The sequence below is a fragment of the Heterocephalus glaber genome, unplaced genomic scaffold, assembly GCF_053883595.1.
Source record: "Heterocephalus glaber isolate CG9 unplaced genomic scaffold, H.glaber_assembly_v1.0 deba00001761, whole genome shotgun sequence".
NCBI lineage: Eukaryota > Metazoa > Chordata > Mammalia > Rodentia > Bathyergidae > Heterocephalus > Heterocephalus glaber.
Window position 1 is genome coordinate 4,050,756 of NW_028258458.1, and position 16,734 is coordinate 4,067,489.

General features: G+C 56.8%; 1 protein-coding gene across 2 annotated transcripts in view; it reads right to left on the reverse strand.

The window, feature by feature from the left end:
• Unc13a (unc-13 homolog A) overlaps positions 1 to 16,734 on the reverse strand; it is a 45,809-nt gene that overhangs the window by 15,655 nt on the left and 13,420 nt on the right. Inside the window, exons 12-30 of one of the 2 annotated variants that reach the window (XM_087201837.1) lie at positions 15,840 to 15,883; positions 14,235 to 14,313; positions 14,080 to 14,085; positions 13,731 to 13,802; positions 13,421 to 13,640; positions 12,474 to 12,701; positions 12,259 to 12,400; positions 11,998 to 12,167; positions 9,773 to 9,888; positions 8,174 to 8,337; positions 7,589 to 7,739; positions 7,332 to 7,400; positions 6,858 to 6,947; positions 5,308 to 5,442; positions 3,345 to 3,478; positions 2,077 to 2,162; positions 1,847 to 1,973; positions 551 to 647; positions 53 to 196 (exon numbers count right to left, since the gene is read on the reverse strand). In XM_087201837.1, the coding sequence (XP_087057963.1) occupies positions 53 to 196; positions 551 to 647; positions 1,847 to 1,973; positions 2,077 to 2,162; positions 3,345 to 3,478; positions 5,308 to 5,442; positions 6,858 to 6,947; positions 7,332 to 7,400; positions 7,589 to 7,739; positions 8,174 to 8,337; positions 9,773 to 9,888; positions 11,998 to 12,167; positions 12,259 to 12,400; positions 12,474 to 12,701; positions 13,421 to 13,640; positions 13,731 to 13,802; positions 14,080 to 14,085; positions 14,235 to 14,313; positions 15,840 to 15,883 (2,274 nt within the window). The remainder of the gene's footprint in view (positions 1 to 52; positions 197 to 550; positions 648 to 1,846; positions 1,974 to 2,076; positions 2,163 to 3,344; positions 3,479 to 5,307; positions 5,443 to 6,857; positions 6,948 to 7,331; positions 7,401 to 7,588; positions 7,740 to 8,173; positions 8,338 to 9,772; positions 9,889 to 11,997; positions 12,168 to 12,258; positions 12,401 to 12,473; positions 12,702 to 13,420; positions 13,641 to 13,730; positions 13,803 to 14,079; positions 14,086 to 14,234; positions 14,314 to 15,839; positions 15,884 to 16,734) is intronic. The other variant, XR_015447587.1, reaches the window with a different exon arrangement.

The following is a 16,734-nucleotide window of genomic DNA, read 5'->3' on the forward strand; positions in this document are numbered from 1 at the left end:
CCGATGCCACCTCCGCCCGCATGGCCCCTTCCCAGCCTGCCCCCAGCCCCACCTTGGCAAAGCGCCTCATGTAGTGCCCCACAATCCGGGGGTCAGGGCATTCGAGCTTCTTGATGATCTCAAAGCTCTGGTTGAGCTGGGAGAAGACATCCACCACCGAGCAGGAGAACAGGGCATGTTCCGAGGTCTGCTGGAACTGTGGCGGGATCGTGACGGGACTGTCAGAGCCAGGCAGGCCTCGCGCCCGCCCCACCGTGTCCGTGGCGATGCCCAGACACCAGTGCCCTTGGGTGCAGTGCACAGAGTGCAAGGTGCCTACTTAGGGTGGACGCAAAGGCCACAAGGTGTGGAGGGGTCAGGCTTGATGAACCCACATTCCACAGTTGTCGTGTGAACAAAAGACTTTAAAAACCAAGATGGCACACACTTATCAGAGACCAGCTCCTCCTTTTGAGCAATCTTTGCCCTCAAACTGGATCCCAGTGGACTCCAGAGGGAATGAGGTCAGGATGAGCAAACTGGGAGCCTGCTCACGGGTCAGCCTTCTCACCCCATCCTTCTTGTCGCGTTCCAGGGCACCATGCAGGAAGTCCCGGGACACCTCCTCGTTCTCGTCCAGCCACTGGATGACAAAGGGCTCGAACCACCTGAAACGGACAGCCAGGGTGGGACCTGCTACCTCCTGCCCCCCTCAGCCCTGCCTGCCCGGCTCTGACCCAGTACTGGTAGTGCTGGTCCTGCTCCCTTGTGGTTCGGGTGGCTCCCCACCCCTGTGCCCCAGCCTCGGTTGTTCCATCTGTGAAATGAACCAGTGGCCACTGCAGAGCAGAGCCCAGACCTGCAGACCCTGGCTCTGATAGGGGTGGTGGGCTCACATTCTGTGATCTCCTTTTGCATACAACTAGGCCTCTGCATCTGTGGGTTCCCCATCCACGGGTTCAACCAATCACGGATCAGAAATGTTTGTAAAAACTGCATGTGTTGGGACATACAGACTTTTTTCTTGTCAGGACTCCCTGAACTGGACGCCGTGACAATTTGCGCCACTGTGACCCTGTCCTGGGACCCTAAGCCCTCTGGGGAGGATGCCAGGCTACAGGAGGGTGTGTGTGGCTTTATGCAAATGCTGCCACTGTGCGGAAGGGACTTGTGCATTTGGACTTTGGTACCCACAGGGCATCCTGGAACCATCCCACGGACACAGAGGGTTGACTGGACCACAGTGACCTCAGTGCTGCTGTGAGCAGTGCCTGACCCAGCCTGCAGGGGGCCTCAGGAACAGTTCACCCAGGCTCTGATCCTGGCTTGATCAACGGCCTTACTCTAGCCAAGTCCCTTGGTGCCGTGTGTGTGTATGTGTGTGTGGTACTGGGGATTGCACCCAGGGCCTTCTTGCTGAGCTACAGCCCAGCGTTTTTTATTTGTATTTCAAGACGGGGTCTCCCTAAGTTGTCAAATGACCCAGGGTGGGATGCAGCTTGTGATCCTCCTGCCTCAGCCTCCTGAGTAGCTGGGGTGAGAGCCCCGCGCCACCACGTCCGGCTGCTTGGTATTTTTTTAGCCCAGCATCTCCCCATCCACAAAATGGAGACTGTAACACTGTCACCTCACTTCACAGAATGTCAAAGGCTCAGCAGAGGAAGGCCACGTGGGCCAGGTCCGGTCAGCGCCGGGCCCCCGTGACCATGCGTTCCCTGGGCTCCTGGAGTCTGTGGTCTGGTGGCTGGGCTCCAGGGTGGGGTGGCGCCCGCCCGGGCCACTGAGCAGGTCCGGCCCCTCCCGGGGCCGCCCTCCCTCCCACTGTCAGCACCCGGCCTGGCTTGGGCTGGGCTGTCTGAGGACTCACGCGGGGTACTCGGGCACGCCGTCCTTGAAGGTGGGCAGCTCGGCCACATACTCGTTGTAGAGCCACTTGACCTTGAAGTGCAGGTTCATGTAGTCGGCGCTCTTGCACAGGCGGTGCTTGTCATGCTCTGAGGGGAAGCGGGCGGCCCAGCCGCTGCTAGAGCACTGCTCAGGGGGGACACTGAGGCAGTGGCCTCCCCTCAGCCCAGGGATACAGGGCTCTGGACTCACCCTCCATGGCATACTTCATGTCTTGGGCAAACAGATTCCACATCACTTCAGCGCTGATCTTGCCCACATTCAGCTCCTGGGGAAACCTGGCAAAGGTCACATTAATATGGAGTTTGGCAGAGAGAAACCTGATGGAATGGGCTGCTAGTGCTTCCCTGCTCCAGAGGGCAACACAGGACGGGGCAGGAGGCTGTGTTCAGTTTCCCTCAGGGCCACTGATGTTCTGAGTGGCTGCCCTGAGGCCTTGCTTCTCCACGAGCCCCATCCACCCATCCACCCATCCACCCATCCACCCAAACATCCATCCATCCATCCATCCATCCATCCATCCACTCACCCATACACCCAAACATCCACCCATCCACCCACCCACCCATCCATCCATCTACCCATCCACCCACCCATCCATCCACCCATCCACCCACTCATCCATCTACCCACCCACCCACCCACCCACCCATCCATCCATCCATCCATCTATCTACCCATCCACCCACCCATCTACCCATCCATCCACCCATCCACCCATCCATCCATCTACCCACCCATCCATCCATCCACCCATTGACCCACCCATCCATCCATCCATCCATCCTTCCACTTATTTCCTCATCCATTCAGCCACGGGTCCAAATATCCACCTATCTACTCACCATCTAAGCACTCATCTATCCATCTATTTTTTTTTTTCGGTACTGGGGATCGAGCTCAGGACCTTGCACTTGCAAGGCAGGCACAGTGCCACCAAGCTAAATCCCTGGCAACAGTTTGGAAGATCTGTTAATGTCATTTTTCTTTTTGTGGTACTAGGGACCGAACTCAGATAAGAGAACTCAAATACAGATAAGGTTGAGAACTATGTTCCTATAAAAAGAGTCCTATGACATCCTAAAATTCCTGATATCCATTTTTCAAGGCTAAGATGTAAACATGTCACTGAGTGAATAACTGCCTTTGTCCTGTTTCATGCCAACCCCTTTGACAAATGTATAAAAACTAGAGCTTTCCCTTTGTTCAGGGCCCAGGCTTTTAGATAGGAGTCCCACTCAGACAGCACACTACTAAATAAATCCTCGTTTCCTAGTGGTCTCTTCTGTCTCTTGAATTCCACAATAGTACAACAGACTACACATGTTCCCATGTGCACATCTCATGTGGAATCAAACACAATCTCTTTTACACACAAGATGCACACATGTGACACACACACACACACACACACACACACACAGGACCCTGATACTTCACTCCACAGACCCACAACTCACTGGTTGAGGCAGGGGGTGTAAGAGTTCTTGTCTTCCTCGATGATGGACACTATGAGGGTGATCAGCTTGGACCAGAAGTCGAGGTTCTTGATGCTGGGGCCCTGCTCCTCTGGGGGGACCTCCCCCTTCTTGGCCTGAGAGGGGCAGTGGACACATTTTGAGGATGAACAGGGCTTGGCCAGGACATTACAGAGGGGCAGGAGGTTGTCGAGGAGGGGCCCTCTTGACATCTGGCTCAGGCAGGAGGTTGCATGGAAAATCCCAGACTCCTGAGGACTGGCCCAAACCCAGCTCCGTCACTGCAGCTCCACACACTGGACAACTCTTACGCTCACCCCAGAAATGGAATGGAAACACATAGAACTGAATTTGAACAAAATCCAATCCCAGGAGACCAAGTGGAACCAGACTGAAGGCAATAAGAGCCCACCCGGGCTAACAGAAGCTGCTCTCCTGCGTGGACCCAGTGGGAGACACATGGGCCAACTGAACAGGACTGAGTGAGTGCAGCATGGATGAGCTCAGTGGGGCTGAACCCAACCAGCTTGTCCAAGACCAACATCAACAGAATGGAAACATGTCTCCTTGACCTGAGCCCACCCCAACGTAATGCAGCTCAATCCAACTCAAACCAGGTCAACCCAATGCAACGCCACCCTTCTTAACCCAACCTAAATTCTTGGGCCAGCCAAGGACAGCTTCAAGATGGAAATGAGTGGAGTCCACTTGTCATGGTGCAGGTCCAGATTTCCCCAGAAGGCCCTGGTGCGCAGAGGCTGGGGCTTCCGTAGGTGCTTGGGTCATGGGGGTTGCACTCCTGGGTGGATTCACACACTGAGCAGTTCAGAGTGGGATCTACCCCTGTAGCTGGGGCTGGCAGCATGAATTCCTGTCCTCAGCTCCTCCTTCTCGCTGCCTCCTGGCTGCCACGATGTGAGCAGCTTTCTCTACCAGACTCTTGGACAATGACCTTCCTGCCTTGGAGCCACCAACTATAAACTGAATCCTCTGAAAATTGTGAGCAAAATAAATCTCTCTTTCTGTAAGTCGTGGGTGTTGGGTACAGGGTCCCAGGTCTGGGACTGTAAGTAAGACACCACTGAAACAAGCCCCTCTGGACCCAGAGCAAGTGAGATCAACTGCGCTTAAGAAGCCAGCTTATCCTGACTCAACTCAGTTCAGCCCAGTCAAAAACAAACTGAGCAGATGCGGAATTAATTTGGGAGGGAGAGGGAAATGAATGAAGGGAAATGAATGAGAGGCTCCACACTCAAACTTAACTCAGTCCAACTTAGCTCCGATCACTAATTTGTCAAGAACACTTTTAACTGAAGCCAACCAAACAGAGATACATGGAACTAACAGACGATAGATGAACTCACCCTGATCCACACAGCTCACCTCAACCCAACTCAGGGAGGTGCCTGATCTCAACCTAAGGAAGAGAAGGCAGCTGAGGGCCTTTTCTCAGCAGATGAGTCCCATCCGCCAGAAGCTGGGGTGGGGGCGCCCCAGGCCCCCGAGCCTTAGAGCTGCCTCATCTCAGGACTAGTCACCCTGGGTTACAGAGCCCCGAGGTGCACCTCCTCCCTCCTCTCAGACCACAGTCACCTGTGAAATCTTACCCACAGTCCTGGGACGTGTGCCAGATGCACACCTGTTGAATGATTTTGGATAAATTCAGCCGAATGATCAACACTGAGCTCTGTTCCAGAAATTCAGCTCCACATTAGAACGACTCCACCACGAGCTCAGCCCACCAAGGAGCTGCTGAGCGCTCCTGTCTGCTCAATGCCAAGCGTGTACCCGGATTTTCTCTCAGGTGTCCATCTAGTACATGTTTCCCTCGACCTTGAGATGCGTCTCATGAACCCACTTTACAGAAGGCACCGACGCTCACGGTGGTGAGGCCTGGGGGGTGCAGTGGGACCCCAATTCCCCTGCGCCCCAGCGGGGGCCTCACCGGGTCTGCCTGGTACTCTCGGCTGTAGAGCTCATGACAGTTGTTGAAGATGTACTCGTAGGTCGAGTTGAGGCAGGCTTTCACGCAGTCCTTCACCACCTGGCTGGCTCGGGGTGGGCTCTGCAGCTCCTGGACCTGTGAGGAAGGAGACGCATGAGGCACAGAGGCGGCAAGATGCACCCAGCAGGGGCGGTGCATTTGGGCCAAAGGAGATGCAGTCGCAGAGGTCGAAACCACAGAGAGAGATCACCTCCCCACAGTAAGAACGGTCATGGCCCAAAAGACCAAAGACACCTAGAGATGGTGAGGAAACCTGGCACTGCGAATGGGGGTACAAGTTAGGACAGGCACAGTGGACACAGCACCAAGGCGCCTCAGAAAACCTGAGCGAGCTCTGCCTCATGGCCTAACCATGATGTCGTGGGTCTACAACCAATGTCATCAGTGTGATGAAGAGACTTCTGTGCTCCACATTCACTGCAGCACCATCTGGATTAGCCGAGGGGTGGACCAAGCTAAGTGTCCATCAGTGGGTGCGTGGACAAAGAAAACTGGCACCTCTACACAAAGGAATACTATTCAGCCAAGAAAATGTGAAATCGCATCATTTGAGACAGCATGGATGGAACTGGAGATGATTATTTGCTTCTTGTGGTTGAGCGGTTGGTGTTTGAGACAGGGTCTTGCCATGTGTCTAGGCTGGTCCTGAGCTCATGATCCTCCTGCCTCAGCCTCCTGAGTTCTGGGACTCCAGCTGTGCACCACCATGCCTGGCCAGAGATCAAGACCTTAAATGGAATAAGCTGTGCACAGAGACAAGTACTGCCCGATGCCCTCAGGGGTGCAAACTACAGAGCTGGTCTCAGAGAGATGAGGGCATTGCGGTGGTTACAGAGGCTGAGGGTGGGGTGGGGTGACCAACTGAGGGGCAGTCGGACAGGAGCAAGGCTTCTGGGGCACTGCCGCACAGACAGGTGGTGACACAGGTGGCAGGAACATAACGCGCACTGCAAACAGCCAGGAGAGCTGGGAGTGGGGGCGCACACCTGGAATCCCAGTGCTGTGGGAGGCTGAGGCAGGAGGATCCCAAGTTTGAGCCCAGCCGGGCAATGTGGTGACTTAGCAAGGCCTTGCCACATAAATAAATACGTGGTGTGTGTGTGCTCTGGAGAGGTAGCTCAGTGCAAAGGGCCATCGTTCAATCCCGAGAAACACACACACACACACACACACAAACACACAAAGCTAGAAAACAGGATTTTGGCGGCACAAGGAAGTAATAAATGTTTAAGCTGATTTAAACATCACGCTATGTAGATATGTGTACCGAACATTACACAGTACCCATTAATGTGCATGATCTTCAGGGTTTTATGTATCAGCAAAAAACAAAACAGGCCAAGGATTTAGCTCAGTGGCACTGCGTCTGCCTTGCAAGCGGAAGGTCCCGAGTTCAATCCCTGGTACCAAAACAAGACTAAAACCAACCCAGATAAAAACCAAAACCAAACCCTAAGGAAAGGCGGAAGTGGGGCTGCCGGCACTCCTACCTTCATCCGGAAGAAGGTGATGCTGGTGAGAAGGTCAACAGTGGATTTGAGGTCCTGGAGCCTCTCTGGGCTGCTGGCTGGGAAGTTGTTCTGTTGGGAGTGAAAGGAGAGCTGGGTTACAGCCGGCAGTGGTGGGCACACCCATCATCCCAGCACCCTGGGAGGGCTGCGAGTGTGGCCTGAGGCTGGGAAGTTAGTGACTTAATGAGCTGGGGCTGGGGCTGGGGCTGGGGCTGAGCGTGAAGGCCCGCGGTTCCGCCCCGGGACTGGGGTACTGGAAGCGGGAGTGAAAGAAGGCTGGGGGAGGAGAGGAGGCAGCACGGGCGGGGGGGGGGGCAGTAAGAGACGCCCCAAGCTGCAGGAGGGCCGAGGGTGGGCCGAGGTTAGGCCTAGGCCTGTGCAGTTGGGCAAGGGCCCGCAACGGAGGAGCTGGGGGAGCGGGCCTCGGCCCGCGCCGGCCTTGAAGCCTCTCACCCGGTACATGGAGAGGTCGATCCGCAGCGAGTTGTGCAGCTGGTCCAGGAGCTTCACGAACCGCTCTTTCTGAGGAGGCGGAAGGCCGTGGGGTCAGGGTGGGGCGTCGCCAGTGCTACGCGCACCCCAGCCACCAGGACCCCCACCCCCCACCACTGCGCATGTTCAGGGGTCCAGGGCGGCGCAGGGTGGGGGTTCAAAGCCCCGCGAGGCCGGTCCGGGCTGGGCCGGGTCCCCTTTCCCTGGCCGGGACTGACCCCGAAGTTGGAGGCGGCGAAGCGGTCGGAGGCAGACACGTTGGTGGAGGCGGTGGTGTGCGCGTAGTAGGCGTTGATGTTGGCGAGCAGGGTGCTCATGACGGCGGGCACCCCGGGGCACATGTACTTGGAGGACAGGCAGGCGAAGTGGCTGCGGGAGGAGCGGGGCAGGAGGCGGGGTCCCCCAGAGCCCAGGCAGCGGCCAGAGGGGCACCTGAGCCCCCAGCCACAGGCCTGCTCTGTGCCTAACTGCGCCCCGTCTCCATCTTTCCACCCCTGCCCCCCAGGCCGAGTGGCCTCTAGCTCCCCTCCCAGTTCACCTCCTACAGCCAATTCCCTGCAATTCTGGGCCCCTCGGGTCCAGCCACGCCCCCAACCTGCTGGCCACGCCCCACGATCAGCCACGCCCACCACTGGCAGCTCGGCCAGGCCCCGAACCTGCTGGCCACGCCCACTACATGGCAGCTGGATCACCCCAACCTGCTGGCCACGCCCCAATAGCAGTCACTCCCAGCAGGCCACGCCCACTTCCCCGGGTCGGGCCGGGCCTTCCCGGAGCCCCGCCCACCCCGCCTGCAGCCTCACGTCATGGCTTGGTAGATGGACTCCACGCCATAGCGCATGGCGAACTCGTCCACGATCTCTTGGGCCGTCTCGTCGTAGTAAACCTTCCAGGCGTCGTCGCCCTTGGCGTCCGGGATCTTCACGACACCGTTGTTCTGCACGTCCGTCACGAAGTGGAAGAGGTTCTGCGCCGGGGAAGGGCTTGTGGTTGGGGGCAAAGCGGGCGCCCGGGCCCCCGCAACGCCCACCCTGCTGCCTTCTCCTGGCTCTGTCCTTCATCCGTGCGCTCACCCACCCATCCACCCACTACCGTAAGTTTCACCTTGCCACCAAGCCAGTCAGTAAATCAGCCACACAGGCGTGTAGGTGTCCGTCTGTCCATCTGCCACTCTGCCACCCACCCCAGCCATCTCGTCCACCTGCCCACCCATCCACTCACCATCAACCTACCCAAGCATCTGTCCATCCACCCACCAGCCCCATTCATCCAGCTATCCCCAAATTCACTTATCTGTCCTTTTAACAATTCAAGTCCATCCATCCATCCATCCCATACAACTACCCACAGTTCAATCCATCTATGCAAAAATTCATCCTTCCATACAATCAACAATCCACCCATCCATTCATCTATCTATCCACCCACCCATCCATATTCTCATTCACCTGTTTATTTAACTACAAAATTCAAGCACCTTTTCCTCTGTACTTGTGGTAGTTCAACCACACATCCATCCATCTGTCCACCCGCTTACCCATTTTCCACTCTTCCTCTTACCCAGCCACACACCCTGTCATCCACCTGGCCATCTGCCTGTTTGTCCATCCACTCATTCTCCCACCCACCCTCCCACCCATCCACCTATCAAAATGTTCACCTATCTACTCACCCTCCCTTTTACCAGTCCAACAACACGTCCACCCACCCTATCCTACTCACAACTAATTAATTTATTTATTTTTGGTACCGGGGATCGAACCCAGGACTTTGCGCTTGCAATGCAGGCACCAGAACCACTGAGCTAAATCCCCCGCCCTCCTACTGACAATTTAATCTGTCTATCCAACAGTTCATCCATCCACCATCCCACCATCCAGTTCCTCTCTGTCTTTCTGCCTCTCTCCATCCATCCATCATCCATCTCTCTACCCATCCAACACCACTGCCCATTACCTGTGCCCGTTTACTCATCCATTCCGACATGTCCAATACTAACCCAGCCGCAATCCCTCCATGCGTCGTCCGCCCGCCGCCTGTCCATTCCAGCACCCACCCGCTCTCGCCTCCCTGCCCACCCATTTACTTGCCATCTCTCCACCCTTCCTCCTTATCCACTCTTCACTCAGTCATCCAATCATCCAGTGAGCTCAGTCCTGGGGACAGCAGGGCCCAACCCTGAGCCACAGCTCTGGGCCAGAAGGCAGCCCACGGGGCTGATGGGTGAGAGTCAGTCTGGAGGTCTGGGGGCTTCCCCAAGGAGGGGCCCTGGAGCTGGGCCGCGGCAGATGGAGAGGAGTTTTCTGGGTCGAGGGAGTGGCATGGGGAACTGCCCAAGGTGCTGCAGAGCTCGATTGGCTTCGAGGAAGGAGGGGCAGGGCAGCCTGGGCAGAGGGGCTCACCTCGTGCAGGCAGGTGTACTGGACATGGTAGGGGGCCACCTTCTCCTCACCCTTGATCTCCACGCTGATGTGCAGCCGGATGGCACCTGACACTGCAGACTTGTCAGTTCTCTTGTCTGCAGGGCAGAGAGGGAGGGCTGTGTTATGAGCCCCCGCTGTCAGCCTGGTGGCCCTTTCTGTTTTGTACTGGGGATGGAACCCAGGGCCTTCACGCTGAGCTCCATTCCCAATCCTTCTTTGTTTATTACTTTGAGACTTGCTAAGTTGCTAAATTTCCCAGGTTGGACTCGAACTTGCAATCCTCCTGCCTCAGCCTCCCAGAGCACTGGGGTGACAGACATGCACTACCACGCCAGTCTATTTTAATGTCCATTGAATGAGATATTTTAATGTTGGCACCACTCTGTAGCCTTCCCGATGCCCTGAAATTAAGGCCCAGTGTCTCTCTTAGGATTGGCTCTCATGTATTTATTTGCTATTTCTATTTCTTCACCTGAGAAGTGTCTGTCCATTTCAGATGCCCATTATTGGTCTGGGTCTTTAAATTTGGGGGCTTTGATTTTTTTGAGGTTTTTGTTTTTTTGTTTTTTGTTTTGGTACGGGGGATGGAACTCGGGACCTTGCACTTGCGAGGCAGGTGGCAGAACCACTGAGCTAAACCCCTGGCTCTGAGTTCTTTATATATACTAGATATTAGTCCTTTGAGGAATAGCTGGCAAAACTTTTTTCCCACTCTGTGGGTGGTCTCTTCACTCTTTTGATGATTTTTTTTTTTTGCTGTGCAAAAGCTTTTTAATAAGATGAGATCCCAGTTGTTGATTCTTTGTGATATTTCCCGTGTAGTCAGGGTTTTGTTCATGAAGTCTTTGCCTACACCTATGTCTTCAAGAGTTCTACCTATTCTATCTCCCAGCAGATTTAGTGTTTCTGTTTTAATATTTAGATCTTTAATCCATTTAGACTTTAGCTTATGGGCCTAGTTTTAATCTTCAGCATGTGAAAAGCCAGTTTTCCAGCATCATTTATTAAAGAGGCTATCTTTCTTCCAGTGAAAAAAAATGTTCAGCATCACTGGTCATTCCAGAGATGTAAATTAGAACAGTGCTGAGATTCCAACTCACTCCAGAAATAATGGCAATTATCAAGAAATCAACCAATAACAAATGCTGGCAGAGTTGTGAAGCAAAAGGAGCCCTTCTCCACTGTTGGTAGGAGTGTAGACTGGTGCAACTACTATGGAAATCAGTGTGGAGAGTCCTCAAAAACTCAACTAGGGCTAGAGGTTCCATTCTTGGAAACACCCCAAATGTCCATGAACCAATGAATGGATAAAGAAGATGTGGGGTTTTTTTGTACAATGGAGTACTACTCAGCCATAAAGAAGGGTAAACTTGAGCCATTTCTAGATAAATGGATGCACTTTGAGACCATACTTTTAAGTGAAATAAATCGAATGCACATGTGTAAATATTGCATTGTTTCTCTGGTGTGAGAAACTGAAAGAATCAATAAGGACCCAAAACGTATAACAGATATTGTGAAAAAGTAAAAAAAAAAAAAAAAAAAAAAAAAAGTTTAAATGGTAAGGGGAGCTAGGGAGGGGGAAGAGGGAAGGAAGGGAAAAAAATGAGTAAAGAAGGAAAAATGAGAACAAAGCTGCTGTAAACAAGGAGAGGAAGAGGGCAGTGGAGATTCAGCTCAGTGGTTCCGCCGTCTGTCTTGAAAGTGCAAGGTCCCGAGTTCGATCCCCGGTACCAGAAACACAAAAGAAAAGGAGAGGAAGAGGGGTTGAATGGTATGGGAATGGGAAAAAAGTTTAAGATACATCATGTACAGGCACAAATTCCCTAGGATTAGGATCAATGTGACCAGAATGTGATTAGTATGCATATCTAAAATGTACCAATAAACTTAATAAAAAGAAACAAGCTGTATTACGTACGTGTACCCACTCCCCAAGATGACTGTAAAATGCATGTACCGCAAAAACGTACAAAAAGAAAGAGGTCGTCTCCTCCCTTAGACACCGTTTCCCGGCCATCCCTCCTGTCAGACAGGTCCTGGACCTCAGTCCTCGCTGGGGCGAAGTCTGGGTGTGTTCCTCCCAGCCGGCCGGCCTTCCTAGGCAGGGCCGGGGTTCCCGCCTCGCCGCCCCCCCGCCATGCCCCTCTGCGCCTGGCCCCCTCCTCCCGTCCAGCAGGCCCGGCCCTGTTGCCCTAGCTCACCCAGGTTGTACCACACGTCCATCTCGCCGCTGAGCGTCCGCACCTCGATGATCGTCTGCCCCAGGAAGTCGTCCGACTCTCTCTTGAACCTCTGCTTCACGCGGGACTTGATGTCGTCGTCCTCATCCCACACGCGCACCTTGATGCGGTCGGAGGAGTTGTGACATTCGCTGCGCAGGGAGGGGCGGGCGAGGGCCGGCGTCAGGTAGCCGCGGCGGGCCAGGAGCCCTCCCGGCCCAGCCAGCCCGGCCTGGCACTCACAAGTGGAAGTTCTCCTCCCACACGGGGTTGAGGTTGCCGTAGATGGTTTTCGTCCGTTTCTTGGTCTTGCCGACCTGGACCGTGACGTAAGGGTCGCTGGAGCCCGTCTTGTCCTTGGCCTGCAGGCCCTGGGCGCAGACCACTGCAAGACAGCACGGCGGTGGGCCCGGGCGCCCCGCGCTGCCCGACCCGGCCCGCGCCCCGCGCCGCCTCACCCGTGATGCTGATCTTGGCCGACCACTTGGACGTGCCATCCAGCACGCTCTGCTTCACCGCCTTCATCTGCTGCGTGTGCGCCGACTTGGTCACGGCGAAGACCTCCTGGATGAGCTCGAAGATCTCGGGCTTGTTGCGCTCCCGGATCTTCATGCGGTCCTTGAGCACCATGATGATGTTCTGCGTTCGGTCCTCGGCGCCGTGCTTGGAGCTCTTCTCCGCGGCCCCTGCGGGACCAGGCCGAGCTGTCTCTGCTGCCCCAGAGCCCTCGGGGGCCGGGCAAGCGCAGCCGGGGGTGGGGGTGGGGGTGGGGGGTGGGGTGTCCCAGGGCCTCATCCCTGCTCGGCCGCTCTGATCCCAAGGCCACGCCCACCGAAGCCACGCCCAGAACCACACCCCTCAGGCCTACCTGTAGGCCACGCCCACCAGGAGCCACTCCTGCCTCCCAGCCATGCCCCCAGAGGCCCTCCCCTCAGGCCACGCCCTCATCTCGAGGGCAGCCCAAACCCCTCCCCTCTAGTGCCCGCCCACTGGAGGGACCACGGGAGTCCGCCTTCTCGCACTTTTTTCTGGGGAAGATGCTGCGCCCTCCTCTGACCTGCTCAGCTCCTTTTCCTTTTCAGGTCCCCGAAGGCAGCCCTCTTACCCTGTCCCAGGGGCCCTACCCTTCTCCCAGGGTGACTTCTTCAGTCGCGGAGCCCTGCCCCAGCCCGCAACGTCCTGCCCACCGCCCCACCCCTCAGTTGGCCCAGCCCAATGATATTCCTCCTTAGCCAGCTCTGCCTCTTGTATGGCCCCGCCCACATCCCGCCCCTCGCCCTTCCAGCCCAATAGTATTCCTCCTTTTCAGAGCGCTCCTGGTCGCCGGCCCGCTCAGCCCAAGGGCGTCCCTCCCTGGCCTCCCGCCCGCCCCTCCCCGCCCCTCCCTGCCCCTCCCTGCACTCACGCTGCAGGCAGTCGGCGTTGAGCAGGTCCTGGCACTTCTCATGGCACTTGACGCCGCACTCGGTGCAGCGCATGCCCTGCCGCGCGATGCCCCACAGCAGCCCCTCGCACTCGTAGCAGTAGGTAGGCGTGGTGGCCGTCCACACCTCGAAGTTGTGCGGTGTGGTGCAGGAGATGGGGTAGATTAAGGCTTGCAGGGTCTTCTTGTAAACGTGGTTTTTCTGCGGGAGGAGAGGCACCGTCGGCATCGCTCCCAGGCCCGCCCTCCTCAGGCCCCGCCCCCGCCCCGCGCCCAGCGCCCGGGCACGCACCAGCTCCTCATTGTTCAGCGTGCTGGAGGCTAGAGCCGACGTGATGCCCGCCTTTCGGGACTGGACCAGGGACTGGGGGAAGGCCAGCCGGTCACAGGTCGCAGGTCACAGGTCACAGGTCGCAGATCACAGCACAGGAGGAGGAAGCGGTAGGGGCTCCGAGTTAAGGGGTCTCTCCCCACCGCGGACGGACCCGGGTCACCCTAGGTGACGTCCCAGCCACACAGCAGAGCCGTCGGGAGCCGCGGACCATGGGCAGGGCAAGGCCCAGAGCCCACGACAGGGACAGCGGGAATACCCCCTGCGGAGCTGGGATTGGAGCCCCTCAGGACCGGGTCGCAACACTCACCATGGCCTGAAGCATCCGCGAGCACACGGGGTAGAAAGCAGACTGCATCAGTCCCAGAGAAGGCCTAGCCAGCCCCCAGCCCCAGGACCGCCGCCGGCAGGTGGGCAGGTTGGGCACTGCTTGTGGCCATCCCACTCTGTCACGGAAATGCCTACCAGGTCGCTCACGAGCGGGATGGGCTTCCTCTTGCGGATGTCTGGCATGCTATCGATGATGATAAGGCCACCTCCAGGGCTGCGAGGGACACGGGATGTTGAGGGTCAGGTTTCCCCAGGCCACACAGACACTGCCTGGGGCCGGGTAGGCCACCAGACCTCCCCAGGCGTGAGGGTGGAGCCTGCCCCCCCCAGGGTGGAGCTGGAAGTCACCCAGACTCCCGCCCTCAGGGGACCTTATCTGGGAAAGTCTCTGGGATGGAATGCCCTGCGCCCAGTGTGGCCAGTGCCTTGCCCGGAGTGCACAGCCCTGTGACAGCAGAGATGGCAGAGGGGCACGGACCGCAACGAGGGGACAGACAGGGCTAGGAACCGCAAGGGAGGCTCGTGCCCTGCGGCCCCACACCCTGACCTCAGAGTTCTGGCCTCAGCCCCCTCTGCATGCCCGGGGAGCAACCACACCACGTGACATCCCTAGGAGTCGAAATCTCGGCCTCCACTTCCACATCTGGGAAATGGAGTGATGGTGACCACGTTTAATGAAAACAGAATGAAGGCAAATCCAAATGCCATGCTGGAATAGAAAGGAAATCTTTCTTTTCTTTTTTCAGTCCTGGGCATGGAACCCAGGGCCTTCACACTGAGCCTGATCCCCAGTCCGTTTTTATTTTGAGACAGGGTCTCCCTGAGTTGCCTAGGCCAGGCTCCAACACATGACCCTCCTGCCTCAGCCGCCCAAGTGCGGGGACGACGGAGCCCTTCTCTGTGCTCAGCTTTGGATACACTGTGCACACTTGAAGGCCGGCTGAGAGGGAGAGCTGACGGAGAAGGAGCCTGCTTCGCTGCCCAGCCCTTTGTGGAGACCCTGCCGAGAGCAGCTTCAGTGAGAAGGGCAGTGTCGTGAGTCCCCCTCTGGGCCTCAGAGGGTGTCCACGACGCAGGGCCTCTGCAGCTTGGGGTGGAGAGCCCTGGAGTGCCTCCCCCGTCAGACAGGCGCCAACCGGGGTCCCCAGCAGGCTCCGCTCTGGTGCCACCTCCAGCCAGGGCCCCTCTTTTATTTTTAGAGCTGAAGCCTACTCCTGTCCCTGATTCTGTGTGCAAGGGAGGCACGTAGGAAGGAGGCCACAGTCCTGATGCTAGTTGCACACACAAATGTCCCTTAAAATTATCTCCTGTGCTGTCCAAGCTCCCCACCTGCCACCCTCAAGCAGGCGCCTTGGGGACTGATGGGACAGCTCTGTGGCTCTTGTTAATTAAAAAGCCTGTAACCCAAGCGAGAACCCGAGACATTCAGAAACAGAACCAAAGCAAGCCAGACTGCAGGGCTGCATGGGGAGGGGGTGAGAACTGGTTTCTGCTTATCTTATGGTTATTTCTGCTGGGTGTGCGGCATGTGCCTGGGGCCCCAGCTACTGAGGAGGCTGAGGCAGGAGGACCACTTGAGCCCAAGAGGTCAGGGTGAACATAGCAAGATCCCATCTCAAAAACAACAAAGCAAACCAAAGACATCCATCTGTCTCCTTTCTAAACAGGGCCACTTCCCACCCTCTCTAGGCTGAGCCCTGGTTCAAAGCAGCCTGCCGGGGCCACAGTTCCTTCACTCACCTGCCCTTGAACCACAGGGACTTGGGCTCTCCTTCTCCCCGGGCCTGCAGGACAGACAGACAGACAGGCACAGTCAGTGGCCGACCCCCCTCCATTTCCACTTCCGACTGTGTTCTTAGGGCCCCGGACCCTCTGGGCCTTGGTTTATCCTTGTGTAGAATCGGCGAGTGGGGGGGGGGGGAGAAATCCACACCTCTGTGTCACACACCCCATCAGCCTCGCTGCCAAACCTGGGGATTTGTCAGCACCGAAGCCAACTTCCAGTCTTAGTGGGCTCAGAGGTTAACATTTCTCTGGTTCAAACAGCAGATTCTGTGATTTCCTGATCTCCTGACAGCCTGCTTCAGTTGGATACCCTGGTGCCCCGGGGCCTTTGCATGACTTGTCACCAGACTATGTGCATCCTGCCACCTTCCGCACTCCAGGGGCCTCCGTTTATCCTTCAGGGCTCAGCACAGACCAGGGGCCACTCCCTGACCTTGAATTTGACCTGGATGTGGCTGTTGCCATGACCTCAGACTGGGCCAGGTTTCAGTTCTCTTTCCTCCTGGCCCTGAGGAAGGCTGCGCTGGGGACAAGCTGGGCCAAGGTACAGGAGCTAGCTAGGTGGAGGTTGAGTCTGATGTTGAGTTGGAGGCGGCAGCTCCGTACTCAACCCCACAGGGCCACCAGGCAAGAGGTCAGTGGCCCGCATGGGCGTGGCCAGCCTGCAGTGGGCGTGGCCAAGCGTGGACTGGGCACTGGGCGTGGCCACGTTGGCTGTGGGTGGAGAGGTGGGTGTGGTCAAAGTGGGTGTGCATTTGGATGGCAGGCTAGTCCGCATGGGTGTGGTTTTGGGAGTGGCCACCCTGTGAATGGCTGGAGTCAGGCGTGGCTGAGGGGTGTGGGTCGGGCA